General features: G+C 52.1%; 1 protein-coding gene across 4 annotated transcripts; it reads left to right on the top strand.

Annotated features, from left to right (window-relative positions):
* Positions 1-222: 222 nt before the first annotated feature.
* UPP2 (uridine phosphorylase 2) lies at positions 223-15254 on the top strand. 4 transcript variants are annotated; one of them, XM_054069316.1, is made up of 7 exons: positions 223-1083; positions 5529-5643; positions 6885-7043; positions 9150-9264; positions 9883-10092; positions 11116-11262; positions 11747-15254. In XM_054069316.1, the coding sequence occupies exons 1-7, from the start codon at positions 1040-1042 to the stop codon at positions 11917-11919; spliced, it is 963 nt and encodes a 320-aa protein (XP_053925291.1). In that variant the 5' UTR covers positions 223-1039; the 3' UTR covers positions 11920-15254. The 4 variants fall into 4 exon arrangements, with proteins under 4 accessions (XP_053925291.1, XP_053925290.1, XP_053925292.1 ...); XM_054069315.1 differs by having other exon boundaries at positions 224-1083; positions 5526-5643; XM_054069317.1 differs by lacking the exon at positions 223-1083 and adding an exon at positions 1427-4875.
* The last annotated feature ends 388 nt before the right edge of the window (positions 15255-15642 follow it).

Here is a 15642-nt window from a genome sequence, read left to right as displayed (position 1 = left end):
TAGCACATACATGTATGGCTTTACTGCCTGGCACTCAGAAATCCTGAATTTAACTCTGAATCAGTCACAAACAAACACTCGCTTGAGGCAACAATATCTGCTTCTCGCTGTCGCTGTTGAGACACGACACGGTGATGTGGAAGCAAGATTCTTTATTGAAGTTACATGGCTGGCCAGCACGCACTTGATCTCACACGCGCCTCTTATACCCTTTATTAACACACGCGTCTCCGCATGATTGGGTTAGCTTATACATAATCTGTGAATGGATGGTACTACTTTCATGCACGGTCCTATATTGTCTGCCCACTTCCCGCCCCATGATCTCCTTCTGGGTGCAGTAAGCAGGGGTCCCCAGCCCGCTGTGGACCCCACATCTCGTCATCCTCACTTCCCCACCCTCCTCGCGAAAGAAGAAAACAGTCTCGCAGTCAGACTACATGATCGTTGGAGGTCCCTTTCAGATGAAAATAGTCTGTCCTATCCTATCCTATCCTATCCTATCCTATCCTATCCTATCCTATCCTATCCTATCCTATCCTATCCTATCCCATCCCATCCCATCCGCCTCTGCCATGGCAAGCACGAGCCATGCCTGCAGCACACAGAGCTGCCCTACAGTCGGTGAGAGAAGAGCAGCCATGCTTCAGTTTGGGATGTATTTAAAGCCATCCTGAAGGACAACAATCACAGGAATAACCAGAAAGGAGGGAACCAAATGTGATGGATTTTTTGTACGGGCCAGGCAGCGGTGGCTCCTGCGCCTTCCCTTCAACACCAGTTCTAGGAAGCCAAACACAGCAGTCAACTGTTCCCCTTGGTGCAATCATGTTTACTCAAAAAGAACACGCTTGTTCCTTTTACCTTGAACACAGCAGGCACAAACACCACCAGGAACATTGCTTACTTGCGGTTTCTCAGCCTCCCTGTCCAGGCAGAACTGTGGCTCCAGGACATTTCTGCTCAGCCTGCGGGGCGGTGCTCTGAAGCCCAGCCCTGCGCCTCACCTGGGGTGCGGGAGTCCCTGCCCAGGGCGAGCATGGCTGCTCCGGGACTCCAGCATCCACCAGGCAAGGATGGCAGGTGGGTACGCAGGAATAGCGTTTCTAGTTTGTATGTAAATGTTAACTGAAGGAGTTGTCTGTGCGCTCCCGGACACTATCGTATGTGAGACAGTTTATAATGGCGGAGGCGCCAGCCTTGCCAGGGGCGCCCAACGCCACCGCCATGGAACACGGCGGGGGAGGCAGGGAGGCACTGCCTGTCACAGGCCGAGGCAGCAGCCTCTGCCCTTGTCGCAGGGTCACTCGCGTGGCGACATCTGTGTGTCCATCACTCTGCCGTGCCCCACCTTTCCCTGCAGCCGCGCTGTGAATGCTCCCAGTGAAGCCCCCGCGCAGCCGTGCCCCGCGGGTCGCAGAGCACCCACGGGTGGGCTGAGCCTGTGGCAGTGCAGGCATTTTGGGGACCAAGATTCCTCCTGCTCTGAATCCCCTCAGGGCTGTGGATCGCAAGGCACTGCTGGAGCTGCTGGAAAATAATGGAGTAAGGTGAGAGACTCGTGCCGATCCATCCCTCCCCGCTGTGCTCCCCCACTGGCAGGTGATTCTTGTGCCCACTCATCCCACGGACTCGTCTGTGCTCAGTGCTCCAGCTGTTCCCTCTTGTTCGCCGTGCGAGCCCCACGTGCCAAACCCGCCCCTGCCGCCACCCGCCCTGCAGGCCGCGGGCAGCGTGGCTCGTGGCACGCATCAGGGGCAGAGCCCACATGCCCTCCCAGCTCCCCGCCGCCCGTGTTCCTGTCAGCGAGCGAGGGATGCTAAAGGCAGGCGTGGGGCAGGGCATCCTCGTTTCTCTCCACCACACCAGCGCACGCCCAGGGAAGCAGGCAAAACCCCAAGCTGTGATCTCACTTCCCCAAAGTGTTCACAGCTGCCATTTGCAAGTAGCAAACCTGTAAAGATCTGCATAACAACCACTGCATTAACTGCAATTTGCCAGAAACATTGAGTTCCGTGCTCAAAACCACAGCAATTGCACCAAGGGAGGCAGTTCACGGCTGCAGGAGGAAGATGCCCCAAGGAAACCTTTCTCTGTGCACCTCGTGGTGCAGCCTGGTGCACTCTGAAAGGAAAAAGGGACTCCAGATCCTTCAGGAGTGCTGTGGAGTGTCAGTAATAAGTCATCTTTGGCAGACGTATGTTAACAGCACCCAGAGAGGGGAGAACTTCATCAGAGCAGAGAAAGCATTCCAGCCTGCCTTTGGTACCACTCCAGCAAGTCTGAGATATCCATAAGGGCTCTGCTTCCACACCTCCTCGGATCCATCCTGACACTGTCTTGGGCAAGACAAACGATTTACACTTTTCTGTACCACTGGTTTATGGTGCTTATTGGCTTTTATCCAGTGCTTTGCACTTGTGAGCGTTTGGAGGTGGAATTGCCCAGCAAAAGGGTGTCTCAGCTGCAGCACTCGCCTTCCGCACCCTGTTAGTGAAGGAGGACCTCACTGCGCCCGGATGCCGCGCTGCGAGCGCCACACACAACGTGTTGTTAATGAGCGCTGCAGCTCTGAATGGATGGCAATCGTGCTTTGATTTTCTGTCAGTTATTTTTAGTGCTTATTAGCCAGCTAAATGGCAAAGAAGAAAAACAGCATATGGGAGGAGGGAGCCTTGCAAATCTCTCTGAAAGAAGCCGAAGCCACCGTTAAGTACCAGTCCAAAGGACAGGGGACACCGAACAGCTCTGTGCACGGAGTCCACAGCCAGACAGGCCCTGCCATGTCAGCAGGGCTCCAACTACAAAAGCTGTCAAAGCTGAAAAAATAAAATAATAAAACCCTGCGAGGGCGATTAAGGTTGCAGTGACCATCGTGTCCATCACGGAGAAGTGGTCCAAGATGGTACAAAGCAAAACCATTGGCTGACAAAACCTGTGCTGAAATCAGACATGTTTATTGGTTCAGTTCACCATGGCAATTAATCACCTAGCACTTAGCTAATTAACCAGAGCTTTAATTTACCATTCCTGGGGGCCAATAGCAAATGCCAGACTCTGCCCCTCCAGCTGCTGCCTAAAATATCTTTCAGGGCAACTTCTCATATCATGTCAGGACAGGCAGCCCGACCAGTACCTCCAGTCTTCTCCTGCAGCTGAAGCACAGGATGCCGGGGCATTTCTGTCTCAAACAGCAGCTCGTTGCTGATGAGATGGACCCGAGAATATCCGAGGCAGAGAGTGAGTGGCACAGCCTTGCTGGGCACCCTGTGGTTCAGCCACGCTCCCCTTTGGTCTGAGCCATGAGTAGGAACCTGGGTGGTTGCCCCGGCACTGCTGCCTGCTCCCCCGGCCCTGTCTGGCACCCCAGGCGTGCCCCACATCCCACCGTGTGCTCCCCAGGGATAGCAAGCAGCAGTGGCTAAGGGGCTGAGAAGTGCCCCAGAGAAGTGTCCTTTCAGTCCTGAGAAGTGACCCTGAGAGGTCACTTCCCTGTGGGAGCTGAGGGAAGGGCTGTGCTGGAGAGGCCCCTCAGGAGCTGGCACCCACTCCTCCACAGCCGCAGAGTGCCAGCAGCCTCCCCGGGACCTGGGAAGCTTGGCACTGACACCCCTGACTGCAAACCGTCCTGAAGGGCTCCTGGGCTGAGACAGAGTCATGTGGATGGTGAGAACAAACACCATTGTCTGGACATTGCTGAGACTAAAATGAGCCTCTCCAGGGCAGGACCAGTTGCTTCAGGATCCATTTCTGAACAGCAGCAACCCATCTGTCCATGGCCGTACCCGGGCACTGGCAGGGCTGCCCTCTGGGGAGCTCAGCCATGACAGAAACACATCGATTGTGAGTCACTGGTTTGTGTTAAGAGACATCAGTGTGAAGATGGGGACTAACGAGAATGGCCACAACCACCTTTTGACGCTTACCTTGTGTTTTCCTTCTCAGTTTTCTGGGCCATCCTGGAGGGGGTCAAACCCCATGTTTACATGGCACTTGGGGAGATGGCTTAGCAGGCACAGAGGTTGGGCTGACTATTGGACTGGATTGGCTTAGAGGTCTTTCCTAACAGTAATGATTCTGTGATTCTCTGACCGTGACAGTTCAAGAAGTAAAAGGTGTCCTGGTCTCCAGTGACGCCACGCGGCAATAGGTTGCCCAGCTCCCCCCAGCCCCGTCTGTGCTGGGAGCACATGCCCTGCTCGCACCCTGGCAGGCTGGAGGCAGCTGCTCCGCCAGCACAGGGTGATCTGCCCCCGCACGGGCACCCATGAAACAGGCTGGGCTGCTGCAGCTGCGGTGCAACAGCCGCTCTAAACACAGTGCCATCGCTTCCCAGAGCCCACAGAGCTCCCCGACAGCATGAACCGTGTGCACCGGAGAAAGAAATGGGGTGGTTTGAAACTTGGACCAAAAGGGGCCAGAGAAAGGCTGGGTCTGAGGCTGGTGTCCAGGTCGAGAGTGCCATTCGATCCCTGTGGTGGCAAACTCAGACAAGCCCTTGGCACAAAGCTGTGCCCCAGGACGCACGTGTGGCAGCCACGCACCCCACTGGCCGTGGGGTCAGCGGCCCCAGCCATCGCCACCCTGACACGGCACTGGGAGGCGAGCCAGGGTTAGCAGCGCCGCACCTGCACAAACAGCCAATGCGGGAGGAACCACGGCCCCGCCGAGGGACCCTCACCCGGGGCAGTGGGGAGCGGCCACTGCTGCTCTTGGGAGCCACACAAAGCCAAGAGGGTATTTAACCCGCTGCAGAGCCCTTCAGACCTCTTCCCCGCTCCAAAACCAACAGCTGGAGCAACAGCTGGTGTTTGCCTTCCCTCTCCTGCAGTATCGCTTTCAGCTCACCATGACCGAAACAACAGGTTACGCAGCGTGAGTAACGGGAGCGGTTGGGTTGGTTTTAATAAGACAAGAAAAACGTTCTCTGGGTTTTGTTTAAGTCTTATTTATAAAACTGATCTGTATTGTTACTTAGCTGCTTCCCATCTATTAAAGCTGGTGGGAAGAGAAGGCATGCTGGCCTCCCGCTGTCTGCAGCATCTGATTTAATTTGCACTTGTGCTGCCAGGCAGCTCTTCGGGACAATATAAATATCAAACCCTGATTTGCTAAGAGCTTACCGAGCTATCACATACAAAGTCGCACAGTGTCTTACCCACAAGGTATCTCTGGCAGAATTATATGACAGAAAGAGCTTAGGTTGCCATTGAGAAAACCGATGACAAATACTGAGAGACGTATTTTTCCAAATATGCAAACATAATAAGAGAGCTGTCAGAGGTACCAATAGTGACAGATGCGAGGAGGACAGCTTGTGTGACAGCAGGGCTCTCACACAACGGCAGCCACGCCGGACACCACGCAGAGCTGGCTCATCCCTGTCTGTAACCCTGTCCCATCTCTTCCCTGACACCAGGGCCACGTGTGCCCCTCACAGACCCCGGCCACCCCCCGCCCCATCCTGCCCTGTCCCCCTTCCTGCAGGCACTGACCTTGCCCCTTCTGCTCCCGTCTCCCCGCAGCAGTGGGCTTGTCCACGTGAAAAACCCACACTTGGACTCGATGGAGGAGGACGTTCTGTACCACTTGGACTTGGGAACGAAGACGCACAACCTGCCAGCAATGTTTGGGGACATAAAGGTAAACAGCAGCTGCAAAAGTGAGGGCACAGCTCCCAGCCCTTTGTCCCACAGCTCTGCCACTCCATGCCAGGGCCTTGCGGTTGCAGATGGTCCCGCACGGGGCAGGGTCTGGCTGCTCAACAAAGGGCCTCAGTGACCCAGGGCAGCCCAGGCAGGGAAGACGTCCATCCTTGCTTCTTTTGGGAGGAAATCCCCATAGAAAATTATCTTTTAAAATCCTGCAGTTCCGTAAAACCTGATTTTGTATTGGTGCCCATGTTGGAGGGCAGATGGAGGAAGCATTTATCCAAAGCATCTGATCCTCATCTCCTGGAGACAAGGGAAAGAGGATGTATTTTTGGCTGAGACCTTCTGTCAGAACCAGCCTGTCGTGACTGCATCATCTTCCCTATTAAACTGGAGCATTTCCTCAGCAGCGCAGGGGATGAGTGGTGGTGCCCCAGGGCCAAAGGGCTCAAGCAGCCCAGCACAGCCCTGCCACACACAGCCCTCACTTTGCTGTGCTGTGGGCAGCTGGATCAGCAGTGCTGCCCTTGCAGCCGCAGGCTGGGCCCCCTCCTACAACAAGGGAGCATTTTTCCCTTTAATGTGTAAAATTTGTCCTTTTTCCTCTCTGACTTTATGGCCTCTGTGTCATTAGCAGTGCTCACTAATTGCAGTTGGCACTGTTGATAGAATAAGTTAAATGCCGAGCAGCTCTAACATCTGATTTGGCTTTGCTGTCAGCAGGAGCACTAACAGCTTTAATTTGCTGGATGATTTTAGACTTTCTCAGCCTGGGACTGATGCTCCAGCATGCGCAGCTGTGCAGTGGTCTGGACCTAGCGTAGTCACGACCCTGGAGGAGTAACAGCTTGGGCTTGGTGTTTACTCCTGGTTTTGACACCCTTGGTTGCCCTGATGGCCTTCAACTGCCTGCGAGGAGGCAGCAGCCTGCTGTGCCCTCTGGGGAGATGTTGGGCACAGCCCAGAGCTGCCACATTAAGACTTAATCTTGGTGGCTGTTTTACTTAAACACTGACACATTCACATTTTATAGAATCACAGAATCACTGAGTCCAGTGATCACCCAGTCCAACCATCAGCCCAACCCCACCGTGCCTACAAAACCATGTCCCAAGGTGCCACGCCTACATGGTTTTTTAACCCCTCCAGGAGTAGGGACTCCACCGCTGTCCTGGGCAGCCTCTGCCAGGGCTTCACAACTTTCCCAGTAAAGACATTTTTTTTCACATCCAGTTTGTCTGCGTTGGCGGCAGCCCGAACAGGATGAGGGCATTTGCCCAGTTCATGCACAAGGAGCTGGGACTGGAGGGCGACGGGGAGGACCTGGCAGACATCTGCGCAGGGACGGACCGGTATGCTATGTACCGCGCCGGGCCGGTGCTCTCCATCAGCGTAAGTACCGTGCCGCGCTGCCCCGTGTCATGGGCACCCACGGCAGCCCCTGTCACAGGGTCCGCTGCCACCGGTGAGGTCCCCCAGCGGGCTGGCGGCAGCCCCTGTCCGCCCAGCCACAGTGATGATGACCGGCACGACATCACCCACCTGCAGGTATTTCTCCTCTTTTCAGTGCTCAGCCGTTACCACCAGCACAACCTTTCAGCCGTGGTCGAGCTGCTCCGAATGGCATTTCTCAGCACCCAGCACAGCCAGTTTAAAAAGCAAGGCAATAAATAGGAACACGCACATATTTTCCTCAGCTCAGCAGCGTGGCAATTTGAGCAGTGATGACCACTTCCACCACGCATGAGCTACAAAATATTGCTGCAAGTATTACATTGACATGAGTTCTGAAGTAAAAACCTTGCTTTACTATTAATTATTCTTTAAGAGCAGAATGTTTGCCACTGTACAGGGGAAAAGCAAAGGCAGGCTGTGCTGGTGAGTGCTCATACCTCCAAGTTTGGTCCTGCCATCATCTCTTGGTCCTGGGTCTGATTCACGGGAGACAGCGTCACATACAACAAAGCGCACGTTTTGGTCACCCTCATAAAACCAAACCAAATCTGACTGATGGAAGAGCCTGAGGGAATCAAACTGACAGGATCCAAGGGGAAAACATCCCCAAATTTTGCTGTTCCCCAGCCCAGCAGCAGTTGTGGCACAGCCAGAAGGAAAGCTGGCACTGAGCTCTTGGCCACGCACAGGTTCTGTGCCAATACAGAAGCCATCGGTCCCTGGGCCCATCCCTGCGAGGGGCACAGGGCAGAGCACACAGCGAGCTTCCCCCAAAACGCTTCATGCAGAGCAGCTGCCAGCATCGCATGCTTGCAGGTTGCTTAGAAACCCAAATGAACTCAAGCGAACTGGTGGCAGGAACTGTTTCCCGCTTTGAATATTTACAACGAGAATGAAATTTTTAGGCACTGGCAAATAACTCGACGTGATGTTCCAGCATCACAACAGGCAGGAAGTTTTCATATTTAAAACATGACACGAGCCTAACAGACCCTCAGTCTCGCAGCCAAACGAAGAGAGAGCAACGTGCAAACTGACTGCAGACGCTGCACTGACTGTGCCTCCTAAGAAACCTCCTCCAGGTGTCTGAACACAACAACAAAACCAAAAACACATGAGGCATTTTTAAGGGTAAAACCAAACAGCACCAAACACCTTTTGTTTTTAAGGGTAAAGCCAAGAAAAGGACATTGGTTGAGCAATGGAGCAGAAAATTAGGATGGGCCCATGATGGAGTGCTGGGCAGAAAAGCAGGGGCAGCCTCGACAGCCCAAGATTCGCAAAGCATCCACCCAGACCAAAGGAGCGGCGGCAGAGATGGGCGCCGAGGCACCATGGGCCAGGGCAAAGGAGGGGAGAGCCTGCAGGCAGCAAGGCAGGCGCTGGGGACAGAGGGACACCAGGGTGGGTGATGCAAGCCAGGAAGCAGGAGAAGTGGCCTACAAGGTGCGAGGCTTCATGCAGCAAACACCTGACCCCAAAACAGGTCCTCACCGAGAGCATAAACGCATCCGTCACCCTTTGCGCCCAGTGACGTGGGCAAAGGTGTTCTGGCGTGGGGAGGGGACAGGCTGGGATGCACCTGGAGAAGCAGAGGCTCAGGTTGTCCTCACTGACATTCACCACTCTGAGAGCAAAAGCAGAACATGGCAAAGAATGGAAGTAACCTGGCATAAGAACGTGGCATAAGGACACGCAACAGAAGGAGAAGGTCTTGGACCACTCAGTCATCGGGATGTTTGTGGAGACACCTTTCTTGAAGGAGAGATCCCATCTGAGCATCTGACGTGCTGGTCCCCAGGGATGAATGCCAGCTCTGCTGATGACAGCAGCCTTAACAGTGTCAAGGGGAGAAGAGGGTTAGACACTTTACCTGGACAGGCTACAAAGCCCCTGAGATGTTTCTCCTCCCTCAGAAACATTATTATTGGTCTCCTCAGCAGAAAGAGGCCACAGCATAACCCTGAGCTCATTGCAGTCACGTACCTGTCCCCTGCTGCAGCTTCATGGGGAATGACATTTTTCTTTTTCTCCTCCCAACAGCATGGGATGGGCATCCCTTCCATTTCCATCATGCTTCATGAACTTATCAAACTGCTGCACCATGCAAAGTGCCGAGATGTTACTATTATACGCATCGGTACTTCTGGAGGCTTAGGTAAGCTGTCCACGGTCTTTCTTCAGAGAAAAAAAGCCATTAATAAAAAAGATTCTCAGCAATAGGACACACAGTTAGGAGCTTCAGCATTTTGTCAGGTCCCCCAAATATCAAACAGCACAGTATTTTGTTTTGGGTTAAACCCCAGCAAACTTGCCATGACTGGCTCAGCAGAGTACACATTTTTATAACGACCGAAGGCTCTGAACTCACAGCAACAGGCTGTTGGTTTTCAAACAGAGAACACTGGACTGCAAGTCACTGTCAGGCTTTGAGATCCTCCCGGCTGTCCCAGTGCCTGTAGTCCTCTGCACTGGTGGGGACCCTTTGTACCCCACACAAGCTGGTGGCAGGGCATGATCTCAGTGAGCCAGAAGCAATTAAAAGGCTGTCACTCAGCACATTCCCACAATCGCCCATCGTGTGCCGAGTCTGTACACTTTACTTGTACGTCTGCACTACAGCATGAATTCCAATTACTCTCTCACATCTGTTTTGTTCTCTAAAGAGAACAACCCTGCAGTCGCACACACCTGAGGTTTGCCCCTCCTGCTGAAGCTCTGCAGCAGGTCACAAGCATTATGCGCTCCGGTGTAGCTTCAGCCTTTGTTTCCACAGGGATTGAGGCTGGGTCTGTTGTCATCACGGACATGGCTGTGGACTCCTCCTTCCAGCCACAGTTTGAGCAGGTGGTGCTGGATGACGTGGTGGTGCGGAGCACTGAGCTGGACAAGGACCTCGTGGAGGAACTACTCGCCTGCAGCAAGGAGATAACCGACTTCCCCACGCTCATCGGCCATACCATGTGCACCTATGACTTCTACGAAGGTAAAACCATCTTTGTTCTTCCTTCTCCTAAACAGTGCCAAGTCTTTATGTTCTTATGTAGGCAGAACTCCCCATGCTACCAAACACTCAGGAGGGCTGAGCAGACCCTTCTGACATGTTAGAGCAGTCAGAGGAGGGCACACCTTTAGAACATGGAGTTCCGATGCTGGGACTTTGCTGGGGCAAGATCTCCTCTGCTAACTGGTCTCCTGTCCAGTTAAACTCTGTAATGTCACCCGCAAGGCCAGCACTGCTGTAATTGATGGTGGATCAGGTGAAGATCCACCCAGCAGCAGTTGCTCCCTGGGACGACGCAGGTGCCCGGGGCACCATTGCTGCCCCCTGTCCAGCTGTTACAGGCGTACCACACATGGTCCCAGATCCTCTGAAAGTGGGAGGCCAGTAACTGCCCTGGCAAAGAGAGCAGCCCCTCATCCACAATCCTGCAGCGAGCTGAGCTGCTTCCTACAAGGCTGTAACTCCAGCACTACCAAACAGGAGAAAAGCGTCAGGAAGCCCATGATGCTTCCATAAACAAACTCTCATTACTCTAGAACCGTTTCCTTTGCAAAATTAAACACTGACTGCAGAGTCGATGAAATGTAATAAATGAAGAATTAATAATCCAAGGACTATTTATAAACCTTTGGATCTGCTCACAAATGCGACCATCTGTGTATTGCTCAAGGCCATGTTTTATTTAAACAAAAAGCCATTTGGGAGGATTAACAGCAGAAACAGCAACAAACAAAGCACTTAGCCCAGGTAGGCATTCCGCTGGCATCGAGGGCTCCGCTTACTGTGCGAGAGGAGTAGCCGCCCCAGGCACCGGTCTGCTCAGCAGGCCCAGAGGCAGCTGCAGCCCAGCCAAAGCCACCAGAGGAGTTAGAGAGGATATTACAAGTCAAGGAACAGTGCTAAGGAAAACTTAGCCAGCTGCAGACAAAACGGAGGCATTGCTGGACTGCACCTGACTGTATGCACTCGAGGGCCAGCAGTGACGCTTCTCTGCTTCCTTTCAAGGTCAGGGGCGATTAGACGGAGCATTGTGCTCTTTTTCCAGAGAAAAAAAGTTGAACTATTTAAAAAGAGCTTACGACGCCGGCGTGAGGAACATTGAAATGGAGTCCACAGCATTTGCTGCCCTGTGCAGGCTGTGTGGGCTGAAAGGTGAGTCCTCCCACACTGCCCCGGCATACTTCCCGCTCCTCCACCTCCCTGCCTTTCCTCAGCCTGAGGGTTTGGTTTTCTGAGAAATTCAAACACTCAGAAGGCCAAAAGTGCATTACTAGCAATTGTAACTGGAGAAGTACACTAAAACGCATTGTGTGGTTCAACAAAACAGTTTGTTTTAGAAAGCCTGGTGCAGTTGGATCAAATGAAACAAAACTTGATCCCCCCCATCATCCCTCTCCCAGCCTTAAAGCAAGTCCTGGCTGTCCCGCTGTCACCGCCTTTCCCTGTTTGGCTGGAAAAGCAGTGTGGTAAGCGGTGGGCACCTGCAGAGTGGCGCTGTGGCCAGAGGCTCCCCACTTTGCCCTCTCTGATGCACTGGGGTGCGTTCCCCATCCCAGTAGGGGAGGAGGCACTGCTTCAGGGCTGCGGGTGCCTGTTGCAATGCCTGAGGTAACGCAGCGCTCTGTCCGTCCCACAGCCGCCGTCGTTTGCGTGGCACTCCTAGACCGCCTGGAGGGGGACCAGATCCGGGCATCCCATGAGGTGCTGCAGGAGTACCAGCAGCGGCCCCAGCGCCTGATCGCAGCCTTCATTCGGAAGCGCCTGGAGCTGCACCCTCCGGCAGAAAACACACTTTGCCCCAGCAACTGATGGGGGTGCAGCACGAGCAGCGGGCACCGGGTCCCAGCAGTGCAGAGTGGGTTTGTGCTGTGTGCCAGGAGCGGGTGTGGAGGACCTGCCTGCACCAGCTCACCATGGACACTTATTGTGGGAAAGGGAAAAGAGACTCAGACATGATGCGCTGACACAGCCAAGTGCCCCCCACGGCCGAGCGGGGCAGCCGGATCCAGCAAACATCACTGCACCTGAGCTGCGCGCCTCCGGCACAGCCTGAATGGCACCAATACCTGCACATCCAAGGATAGAGCCAGCCAAAACGTGTGCAGGAATTAAGACTGTGTTCCTGAACTGCACGCTCCTCACTCCTCAGTGGTCGCAAAGGACTGTCCCATTAGGGTCACTCCTGTTCAAGTGATCCTCTAGGAAGAAGACCCCTTTGTGTCTGGCATAAAGCCAAAACCTAAGTAAATGACATGTAAAATTAATCCACCTTTGTGACTATTCTCGTTACTCACTGCTGTTACAAAGGCTGTTCAGACTTTCATTCCTAAGGATCTGTCAAAAGCTGACACGTACCGGAGTGTTTGAATGCAGCGGTCGGTGAGCACGATGCCCACCTTGCACAGACTGACCCGGCAGCGCGGGAGCAGCCTCATCCCCGTTGCATGGTTGGCGGGTTTGGGCACGGGACACGGGAACCCTCCAGAGGAGAAGGGATGGGGAGCACACCTTCCTAACGTAACCTTGACCTGATCTCAGGTGAATGCCAGGGCCTGCATCTCTCCCATTGCTCTGCTAATCAACATCCAGCAACAATCCAGGAAATCCTCTTGAGCTGTAGCCGACCAAACCGCACCTGGGTTGAGTGGAGGGGGGTTTCACAGAGGGTCAACTTCGGCTTGAAGTGTTTCCCACCAAAATCACTTCCAGTTCTTACGGTTCACTAATGAGCTTGCTTCCAAATGAGTTTTGACACAGGATTTTAGAGTTCTGGTAAACAAAATTTTAACGTATCAAAAACCACAGGAGAGGATCTTAAGATATTAACGCTAGTTAAGAGCACAGACCATCTAAGTCTAAAGATACTCATAGAAATGCCAAGGGGCCATCCCTGAGGTACTCGATCTCCAGTCAGTACCCTAAACTCTTCTTCATCAGCAACCTCAGGGCCCCTCTGCTCCTGGAAACATTGCCACACACTGGCGCACAGCTCAATTTGCCTCTGAAACAAGCGGATTCTCTTGGCATCCCTCTTGTCACCCCTTGCAGGGTGTCAGGCCTCCTCCTCTCCACAGAGGTTTGCTGCTGGGGCGTGGGGAAGGCAGCAGGGCCATCGGGGCTGGCCCCGCCATGGGCTCTCCTGTCGCTGGGACCCCACTTTCATGGTCCCCCTGAGCCATTCCAACAGCTTTCCAGCACCTCAATCTGGAATAGTTTGCTGCTTTGAAAATGCTAACTCCACTTTTTTACAAGAAAAGCAGACTGGTTCCTAATTTCCCTTCCAAGATTGCAATTTTTAGGCTCAAATATTAATCTGACAGGGAAGGAATCCCAGGCCAGGAGCCAGCATCCTCCCATAACAGAAACCAAATTACCTCAGTCCCTTAACACACGATCTAACCTATCAATCAAAAAGGAGTTCTCTGGGGTCTAAAGCTCCAGGAATTTCTGCACTAACAGCAACGTACCCCAAATCCTTTGTGAAAATACTTAAAATCCCCTCCAGGAAAAGAATTAGACCACTTTAACATTGAGCCTACTTTGACCAGCAAATTTGCTTTGCCGTAACTCACAAAAACAGAGCCCCAGTCACTAACCACGTGGGAGACAGTGAACTCTCCATTCTACAGAGTGCAGTCCAGTGAAGAGACTTTTGCCTTTCTATTCTGGTTTTAGCTTTGTGATTGTGTTGTCGAATGCTTTTCCTGCTACACACTTCAAGTTTGACACCCTTTAGGGGTTTCAGATGAGTCAGTACTCCACAGAGCTCAGAACGCGTGCCCTCTGTGAACTCCCAATTCAAAATACTAACCGTTAGGGCAAAGCCTTCTCTGTCCTCAGAGGGGTCAGAACTGGCACTGCAGTCACTCATGGCTTCCATTTTCCCACAATACACCCATAAATGTGCACATCAGCTTCTGTGCAAACAAGCTGACACAAACAGTAGGTGTTTTGCAACAGCTGGATACCACAACAACCAATCTCGTGTCAGTTCGGTCCTTGTCCTTCAGGTACTATTTAACATTTAAACCACTTTTCTGACTGCCAAAACCCACAGATAAGCAGAACATCTTGAAACCGAACAACTGAATTTTCACAAAGAAGTTTTTCTCAGGATTTAAAAATCAGATTGTTAATGATACCATGCACGCTTCACCTCTCAGCATCAAGAACGGCCAAGTTCTGAACTGCTGCCCTTATCGAGTCACAAACACGAAGTGTGACTGCAAGAGATGCTGTCGAGAAGTCTGTTTCCCACTGACGTTTTCTATAATCAGTACTTCTGTGTGCAAGTGATTTCATACATCTTTGTGCAAAAATAACTTGCAACAATTCGTTTTTTCTTAACAGTGTAGAAAGCATTTATCATGAAAGCAAACATCCTTAATGAGCACCTCCATTTCCTAAAGGGTTTGGCTCACCTCTTGTGAACAGCACTAGGCTGAGGATGGTGAAGTAAGGCAACGCATCCACGTCCTTCCTGCAGGAGCATGGGGAGGGGTCGGCCAGGCCGAGGAGAGGGGCCAAGGGGGTCTGCAGGAGTGCTCCTGGCAAGGACAGCCTCTGGGTGTCCTGAGCAAAATGCGTGAAGCCAGATTCACTGACCTGCATGTTTTCTACACTCTACTTTTGCAGGAAAACCCCTCTAAAAATTTTCATTCTGGCCTTTCCGCACCAACCATGCGCCCAGGTCCATGGGTGCATCGAGCTGGTACAGACTCGTTGAGGTAAGTGGACTTCTACTCAGTCTGTTCCCTGAGAAACAGCAGACATGGGGACAATCACAAGACACAGCCTAAAAACCAGCGACCTTTATCTCAAAACCAACTGACAGCTTCATTTAAACTGTCTTTGATCATAAATGCCTTGGTATTTACAAAAGACAATGAGAAAACTGTAACCTGAGAAGATTTTACACCACTAAGATTAGCTGGCAGATCTGCTTTTAACAGCAAGGAGAAATACATACATTTCATACTCATCTTCTGTAAGGATTGGAAACATAATCCGTTACAAAATGAAATAGCATCCATTTCCCTTTCATTTAATAGAACCACGTTCAATAGTTTCTGCTCCAAAATAAAGAGCCTAGATATGAAATGCTCTTTCCAAATTATAATTTATGCTGCAAACTCACCTGTAATACACAACTGTGTGACTGGTTGGCAGCAAATATGATGAAGCAAACCGGTTTCTAAATATAGATAAAAGTTGAGTTTCTTCTTACAATAATCAAGGAATGATAGAAGCATTTGTGGTAATGGAGATTTTATAATTAAATGAACCAAATTCTCAAGAAAGCTGGAATGAAAGACGTGTGATGCATTCATGTATCATAACATAATCTCAAGTGACTGTTCTGCAAAGCTGTTCTGGATTTATGCTGCCAATTGGAAATCAGTTCCTGCTTGAGATGTGATGCATCAGATTGGCCTGTAACGTCTGTCGGAGTCTCTCGTGGACAGGTGTCCTATCTCCCAGCAGAACGGGACACGGGAAATGAGACTACAACAGCCTACACCCACCAAACCT

Source organism: Cuculus canorus, chromosome 6 (genome assembly GCF_017976375.1).
Source record: "Cuculus canorus isolate bCucCan1 chromosome 6, bCucCan1.pri, whole genome shotgun sequence".
Taxonomy (NCBI): Eukaryota; Metazoa; Chordata; class Aves; order Cuculiformes; family Cuculidae; genus Cuculus; species Cuculus canorus.
This window is presented reverse-complemented; position numbering and strand designations above follow the sequence as displayed.

Coding starts and splice junctions, on each gene's coding strand:
- UPP2 (XM_054069315.1), top strand. CDS start 1,040: ATGGCTGCTCCGGGACTCCAGCATCCACCAGGCAAGGATGGCAG. Junction 5,644..6,884: donor CAATGTTTGGGGACATAAAG/GTAAACAGCAGC, acceptor TTTCACATCCAG/TTTGTCTGCGTTGGCGGCAG. Junction 7,044..9,149: donor GGCCGGTGCTCTCCATCAGC/GTAAGTACCGTG, acceptor TCCTCCCAACAG/CATGGGATGGGCATCCCTTC.